The sequence below is a fragment of the Punica granatum genome, chromosome 7 (genome assembly GCF_007655135.1).
Source record: "Punica granatum isolate Tunisia-2019 chromosome 7, ASM765513v2, whole genome shotgun sequence".
Lineage (NCBI taxonomy): Eukaryota > Viridiplantae > Streptophyta > Magnoliopsida > Myrtales > Lythraceae > Punica > Punica granatum.
Window position 1 is genome coordinate 17,608,846 of NC_045133.1, and position 7,893 is coordinate 17,616,738.

At 43.0% G+C, this 7,893-nt stretch overlaps 1 protein-coding gene across 1 annotated transcript; it reads right to left on the minus strand.

The window, feature by feature from the left end:
• Positions 1 to 5,253: 5,253 nt before the first annotated feature.
• On the minus strand, positions 5,254 to 7,670 carry LOC116215014 (probable xyloglucan galactosyltransferase GT17). Its single transcript, XM_031550567.1, has 2 exons — positions 6,939 to 7,670; positions 5,254 to 6,543 (listed from the first exon to the last, which is right to left on the minus strand). Exons 1-2 carry the CDS (start codon positions 7,558 to 7,560, stop codon positions 5,765 to 5,767), a joined length of 1,401 nt encoding a protein of 466 aa, XP_031406427.1. The 5' UTR covers positions 7,561 to 7,670; the 3' UTR covers positions 5,254 to 5,764.
• Between the last annotated feature and the right edge of the window lie 223 nt (positions 7,671 to 7,893).

Sequence of the window (7,893 nt, forward strand, 5' to 3'; positions counted from 1 at the left end):
CTTCCAACTAAATGCCTGTACTTTCCCGGATCTGACAACATATCGCTGGAACTCGTGGATATTCGATGACGTTGCTCCATAGGGAATGGTGATGGTCGCGATGCCAACATACTACACTCAGTCAGAATGTCGAGGACATACTTTCGCTGACTAAGGAAAAGACCTGAGTCTGTTCTGGTGACTTCGATGCCAAAAAAATACTTTAAACACCCCAAATCCTTTATACAGAAGCACTTATCCAGATATTCCTTAAAGGAATCACAATGACTAGAACTATTGCCCACTATGATTAGATCATCCACATAAACGAGCACACCTAGAAAGATGTTACCTCGATTAAAAGTAAAGAGGGAATGATCCGCTCCAGATTGGATAAATCCATATTGTTTAAGCGTAGCAGCAAACTTGGCGATCCAGTTTCTTGATGCTTGTCGGAGCCCATATAGCGACTTTTTAAGTCTGCACACAGTTCCATTCTTCGATGCTAAAAAGCCAAGAGGCAACTCCATGTACACTTCTTCCTCCAAGTCTCCATGTAGAAATGCATTATTCACGTCCATTTGGTGAAGATGCCACCCTTTCGCCACTGCCACCGTTAATAGACAACATACCGTTACCAACTTGGCCACTGGTGCAAATGTCTCGTGGTAATCCACTCCATCGACTTGAGTGAAACCCTTCGCAACTAGACGAGCTTTGTAACGTTCTATGCTTCCATCAGCCCGTCACTTTACTTTGTAAACCCATTTACAACCAATAGGGCATTTGCTAGAGGGCAATCGCTCAATCGTCCAAGTCCCATTTAGTTCAAGGGCAAGAATTTCTTCTGCCATTGCATCTATCCATCTTTTGTCTTGGACGGCTTCTCGATAAGATGTCGGCTCTCTGTCAGAATCAATCGCAGCTAGAAATGCTCTATGTTGATTAGAGAGACTTGAATAATTAATAAACTTCTCAATGGGATAGGACATACCTGAAGAGTTTGATAAAGTGGATGAACTAGGGGGAGGGGTCTCATGGCGAGTGGTATGTACAATAAAATCCTTGAAATGTTTTGGAAGCTTGGTGTCTCATTCAGATCGCCGCAAAATCACCCTTTTATCTGCTTCAGAGTTCCCAGGGGAAATTTCCTTTTCTGATGTGCCTCTCTCCCTTGGAAAATCCGAAGTATCCGAACTACTCCCCTTTACTTCAATGTCACTCCCCCTCTCTTCTACAATACAACCCGGGAGTTCTTCTTCGTGGCCCGAAATAGAAATGTCCATCCCTCTTTTTGGTGCATGGACCGGATCAGAGGATTCTTGGGCTGACCGGAGCCTATTAATACCCGTAGACCCCTCTGCTTCTCCTTCTTTCTGGCTTCGGCCCATCCGCTTCTCTCTCTAGTCCGCCTCCGGAGTCTTCTGGGCCAAAATGAGCCCCTTTGAAGCTTTGGGCTCCCGGTCCATTACCCTGCTCGGCTATTGCTATCGAGTACTGAGCCGAAAAACATCACCTTCACTTCTTGGACTGGTAATGGCTTCTTCAAGGAATAATGGGCCGCCGTCTTCTTGTTGCCTTGAGTTCCCATTTTCCACCGCAAAGGGGAAAATTAATTCGCAAAACCGTACATCCCTCAATACAAATATTTGTTGTTTCTGCAGATCATAGAGTCTCCATCCCTTCTTTCCATGAGGATAGCCAACAAATACACACTTTCGAGACCTTGCTTCAAACTTATCCCTAGTCCGTATGTGAGCATAGCACAATGACCAAAAAACTCGTAAATTCGAGTAGTTAGGGGTTTTACCAAAAAGTACCTCATGTGGACTTTTGTTATCAAGCAAGGGCGTCGGGGTGATATTTATCAAGTGGACAGCCGTTGAGACACATTCTCCCCAGAATCTTATCGGTAAAGAGGTTTGGAACATGAGTGCCCTTGCAACATTCAAAATGTGCCGATGCTTCCTTTCTACCCGACCATTTTGTTGTGGTGTATCGACGCAAGAAGTCTGGTGCATGATGCCTCGTGTAGAGAAAAAATCTTGTAGTTCCCTTGACAAAATCTCCATCCCATTATCGCTTCTCAGAATTTTAATCGCACACCCAAATTGATTCTTGATCAAATTATAGAAATCAACGATAAAACGCCGAGCTTCAGATTTTTCTCACAGCAGATAAATCCATACACCTCAACTAAAATCATCAACAATGGTCAAGAAGTAATTGGCCCCACAACTTGCTTTTACTCTATATGGTCCCCATAAATCACAATGTACCAATTGAAAAGGATGTTCAGCTTTATTTGCACTTGATTAAAATTGAGAGCATGTTTGTTTGGCTCTAAGACATACATCACACTCTTTATTACTGTTTTCTCCAAAACATGAATTAATACCATCTGATTTTATTGAGCGAGATGGGTGACCGAGCCTCCGATGCCATATATCCATGGATTTTGCCATGACTGCCAGGCATTTCTGCGATGTGACGGTCACTTGCCTCAGATAATAGACCCCTCTTCGAAGTTCACCCACTCCAAGCGTCCTCCTCGAGGTGCGGTCTTGGATCACACATAAATTTGAGTCAAATATCACATGACAATTTATCTCCTTTGATAACCGTGCAATAGAGATTAAATTGCAATTAAAAGTCGGTACATAAAGTACGTCAGTAAGTTCCATCAATTCTGCAATTTTCACATTTCCCATACGAGTGGCTTGTACCATGGCCCCGTTAGGAATATATACTGGTGCACTGCCTTTGATTGGAGATGACCTCGAAAAATGCTCAAGACACCCTGTCATATGCCTTGACGCTCCTGTGTCTAAAATCCATTCATTCTGCAAAGTCACAAAATTAAATTCATTACCAACGAGTCGGTTCGGGTCGATGGTGTCTTGTGACAACTTGGATAATAAACGCTGGAACTGTTCATCGGGCAGGGCCTCTAGTCGTTCGCCCGTGAGTTTGTTGTCTCCACTACCTGGGCAGCATTTACCCGGTCTAGGCCTCGCTGTGTTTGGGCCTTTCCTCGCAGCCCACAGCCCTGCTTGCCCTGTACTGGTCCGGGCCTTCTCTCTGCACTCACCTTGGACTTAGAATGCCAAGATGGATATCCGATTAAGGCCCAACACGTATTTTTCGTGTGGCCCATCTTCCCACAGTAGCTGCAGGTTCCTTTCCCTTCCACCGAGCTCTGCTATCTGCTTCCTCCGGTCCGCCCGAGCTTTGCATCTTCTTTGGCGAGAAAGACAGCCGATTCGGGCATGGCTTCCCGAGACCTCGTCACCATCTTCTATCATTCCTCATTCGCTACCATTTTATACGCTTTGTTCAAATTTGGCAGCGGTTCTATGCTGAGAATCATGGATCGGATCATATTGAATTCCGAGGTCAATCCTATGAGGAACTGATAGCACCTTTCCGCTTCTCTCTGTGCCGCAATAGTGGTGCTCTCCCCGCAACTACAGCCCGGATGCTCCAGGTAAAACTCCAGCTCATCCCTCAGGAGCTTCAATTTGCCGAAATACTCCCGTACGCTCAATCCTTCTTGTCTGAGAAGACAAATTTCAATCTTGATTTGAAAAAACCCTTGACTGATTTCCTTCCAAAAACCTTTCCTTCAGGTCGTCCCATAATTCTTGGCGCCCACTACGTAAGCCACCGTGGATTGAAGGCTTCCCTCCATGGTGTTAAAGAGCCACGCCAGAACTGTGGAGTTGCATCTTTCCCACCGTTCTCTGAGGGGTTCTTCATCTCCCAGTTTCTCGAGAGAGCCATCAATGAAGGCAAGCTTGTTTCTTGCCCGAAGCGCGATGATCATGGCCCGTGACCATGTCAGGTAATTATCTCTGTTGAGGGTGCATGCAATTACTTGAGCCCCTGTACTGTCTGATGAAGCTAGACGATAGACCGAGGGGGGGGGGGGGAAGTCTGTGCTCCTCACCGAGCCGTCCCCTGCCCTGTCTTGAGCTCTTCTCTTCATCACTGATGTCTGCCATTTTGCAATCGAAAAAAAATTCAATCGATTTGCTGCTATGATACCATGTGAATAATGGAGCAATTCAACTCAATTTTCATTGAATAATTCAGCACAGTAAATAGGTTGAGCGATTGTACAAAGGGGGAAAGAGAAATTAATGGTATATCTACTCTACCGGGAATAATACAAAGATTCTTAATATACATTCTATCTTTAATATTCCTTCTATCTTTAATAACCTCCCGCACAACTCTCTACCTATGCTACAAAATCGTTTAAGATTCATAAGTTATGCATAATTTTCTTAATCTTTCTTCCATTGAACCTATTATACATTTTATATGGAAATGCCGGTTGTTTTGATGGTTCAACAAATTACATAGAGATAAGATAAGGAGGGGTAGCTTTATTCTATTTTTTTCTTTTTCGTCACAAATGAAGCTTATGAATTTAGAAGGGAATAGATATGTGAGAAAATAAAAGGATTCAGAAAATCTCACAGGATTAAAACTAAAAACCTCTTATTGTTAGGGCGAGACCGATATCATTGCACTTAAATGCCCTGTTTATCAAATGCCCCGTTTATCAGGTATTGCTTTATTTGTTCATGAAATAACCAAGATGGGCCATGATGTTTGCCTTTTTATTCCCTTTTCCGGTTGTGCGATAAACGTTGCGCTTTTATTGACAGGAAGAGTTTTCTTCCACAATGTTCTATAGTTCGAGTGGCCCCAATGGCAGCCGTACCAGGCACCTTGCTTTTCTACAACCAATTTAAAGGAAAAGGACAAATAAGAAATGTCAAATTCACAATTAATCACATGAAAATCGTTGTCTGTCAAAATATAAGGTCTAGAGCAATTAATAGATTGCATTCCTAGTAGATGAATTCTATCCGCCGAGTATAAGGTCTCGATATCAATTGAAAGCACTTCATGACCAGATAAATCGATGTCCAAATGAGAGTTATCCCCAAATAATTCAATACAAACTTCTCTGTGATAAAATAAATGTTTGAATTGTAGAATGCGACAAATGTATGTATGACCATGGAGATTTCCTTCTTGAGATGCTGTATAGTAAATGCCCACTATTAGGAGAAAATCACATATAATAAAAAATAGTAGTATTAAAAAGGATTTAATACAGTCACGCACGTCTATATTTAGTAACAACGTATTTCGAGTTTGATATTCATTATGAGATTATTAGTACATCTTTATTAGTTAAAGATTTTATTTCATTGCATTAGGTACATAAACTTTTTTTGTAATCGAAAAGAATGCAGCTTGGAGAATATGTAAATATATACTATTTAATCATGAAAAATTAATTAATTAATCACATAATTTTCAAATGGAACGCTAGAAGGCCCTGGCCCCCGACAGAAAGGGAAGTTCAAGAAACAGACAAGCTTACGTCTCTTACTCTTATATAAAAAAATTTATTAAAAAATTAATTATATATTGTGTACTTTATTATAAAATTGGTATCCTTTTTCTGAATTAATGACCAAGAAGGAACTCTCTCCTGGAGTTTCCAACTACCGACACATGAGTTCAGCAAAAAAAAAAGAAAAAGAAAAAGAAAAACTACCGACACATGAAAATCATAATAATAAAATAAAACCACACTTTATGAAATTCATCAAAATTATAATTTATCCTTTACTATGATCCAATGCTATAAACTTCAAAGAATTTTTTCAGTATACAAATCGCTGCTCGTCTGCTATGACTTAAAGGGGAAAAAATTTATACGTTTTCTCCTGTTATGAAATTTGTACACTCCCTTAATTAGTTACGATAGAGATGATAATTCCGATTTAACGTGCCTTGCCAGTGTCTCGAGTGCGACATCTACGGCGTCTTTGAACCCTAAATTAGTAGCATTAGGATGAGCATAAGTTAGCCTAGGAATTAACTCGACAACCTTACTCCTCATCTTCTCCACCCTCTCCGCCGATATCTTCGAGAGCACATCCTCGATCTTTGTCGTCAAGGCACCCCCACTCTCTGCATCTACGTAGACCGAGTATTCGCTATGGTCTTCTGGGAGGAACCACATGTACTGGGTATAAGCTGTGTGCCTGGAGAAAAACACGGGAATACACCCCGCAAGCACCGAGTCGAATGTTGATCGCCGGGTGAATGAGTCGCCGGGGGCCTGGAGGCAGAACCGGGAGCTCATCATTGCCTTCAGGATCTCTACTGGGCTGTGACATTTACTATCTCCGCCCACACATTTCATAAGCCTGCATTGGCTCGACTCTGCACATTGCTTAATGAGCTCGTCCCGGACAGCGGCCTTCTCTAATCCCTTCCTGGGACCGCCAATGAAGGAGAAGAGGTAAGGCCTCTCCGATTGTCTCACCTTATCCTGCCACGTCAGCATCTGGTCCAATGTGGTTGGGTGGAAGTATGACGGATAGGGCATCCCGTATTGGTTCAGCCCGGACCATGGTTGACGCTCCACCGTTAGAACCGACATGTTCTTGATTGCCGGCAAGTCGAGGAGTACGTTTGCACCGAAGTCGGGGCCCTGATTTGATTTCCTCATAAAGTCCCAAGCCGTCCTACCTATAGCGGTGTAACAAACATAATAAACTATGTACCTTTACTAATTATAAGGATTATTGCTATCGTCTAACTAGAATCTGCATTTGGTAAATTAGTATTTCGTAAAATCGTGTCTAAATTATCTACCGACAAAGAAAATTATGCCTAAATTAAATTTAGCGATCACAAACATCATTTGCTATAACGTCATCATAGAAATTGCTTCTTCTTATACCAAATTTGGAGTACAAGTAACCATTTAATTTAAATTTTTCAATTTTGAAATCAACAATATTTTTTTTTCGATTAATGGACCATAACAATTTTTTTTCTAGCTATAAGTATATTGGCATACTTAAAAATAAAAAAAAATAAGTCCAAAAAACAAACCAATCATTAGAACGAAATTTACTTACCTAGGGCCAAGAAGTGGTCTCTTCCGCCGTGCCTCTGCCACCACGGGAAGCCCTGGAGGTACTCCGCAAGCTCCACGGCAAGCTCGTCCCTCGACCGGAGGTCTTGTTCGCGGAACTTGCTCGAAGCGTAAAGCCCACCATAGAACGGGACGTAGAAGATGTGGGCCCTGGCCGGATCATTGGTCCGACAGGGGTGCCTCTCCATCCGAGCATGGAAGATCATCTCCCCGATAAATTGGTGGGTGGCATGCCATCGGCCGGGCCCGAGGACCGGGGCGACTGGCTGGCCCAGCCCACGATTGGCCACGTGAGGACACATGTCCATGTAGATGTTGAGGCGGCGGCAGTCGTTTAAGAGGCCGAAGTTGAACTTGGGCGGCAGCTCGTAGATGTACACCATGTCCCCACCATCGCAGGTGGCTGCGAGGGTGGCTGGCGATCGGTCAGGCTTCGCAGGGGCATTGGTTTTGACGTCTTTGGTCTGATGGGCGGGGCTATCTTGGAGGCGGAAGATGAGGAGAAGAAACCAGAGGGCCAAGAAGAGGGCGAGTAGGAGGCCGTGTTTCCAACGCGCGGCGGTTCTGGGCCTCGTGTATTTGGGCTTCTCCAGACTCGCCGCCATGAGAGAGAGAGAGTGGGGGTTTCTGTGAAGGGGAGAAGTTTCCCAGTGGCGGGGAAAAGTCGGAAGAGAGAGAGAGAGAGGCTGTGTGTTTGTCTTTATCGCTCCGTATCAATTGCATTTAATCAAGGAGCAAATCATATGGGTGTCGGTCGTATACGTAGACTCATTTTTAAGAATAATTCGGAGGAATTTCAGTACAGTGACATAAAATGCAGATTCAGTAATTAGAATTAAGAGATTTTAAGCTCAATCATCACAAGGAGAACTTATATATTCTGAGAGTTTGATACAGTGAAATAACTTTAAACCTTAAAACAAGAAACATTAAGTTCA

Bases quoted from the DNA above. Each gene is read 5' to 3' on its own strand.
- LOC116215014 (XM_031550567.1), bottom strand. From the start codon at position 7,560: ATGGCGGCGAGTCTGGAGAAGCCCAAATACACGAGGCCCAGAACCGCC. The intron at 6,544-6,938 runs GTAAGTAAATTT...ACACCGCTATAG, and splicing joins AGACCACTTCTTGGCCCTAG to GTAGGACGGCTTGGGACTTT.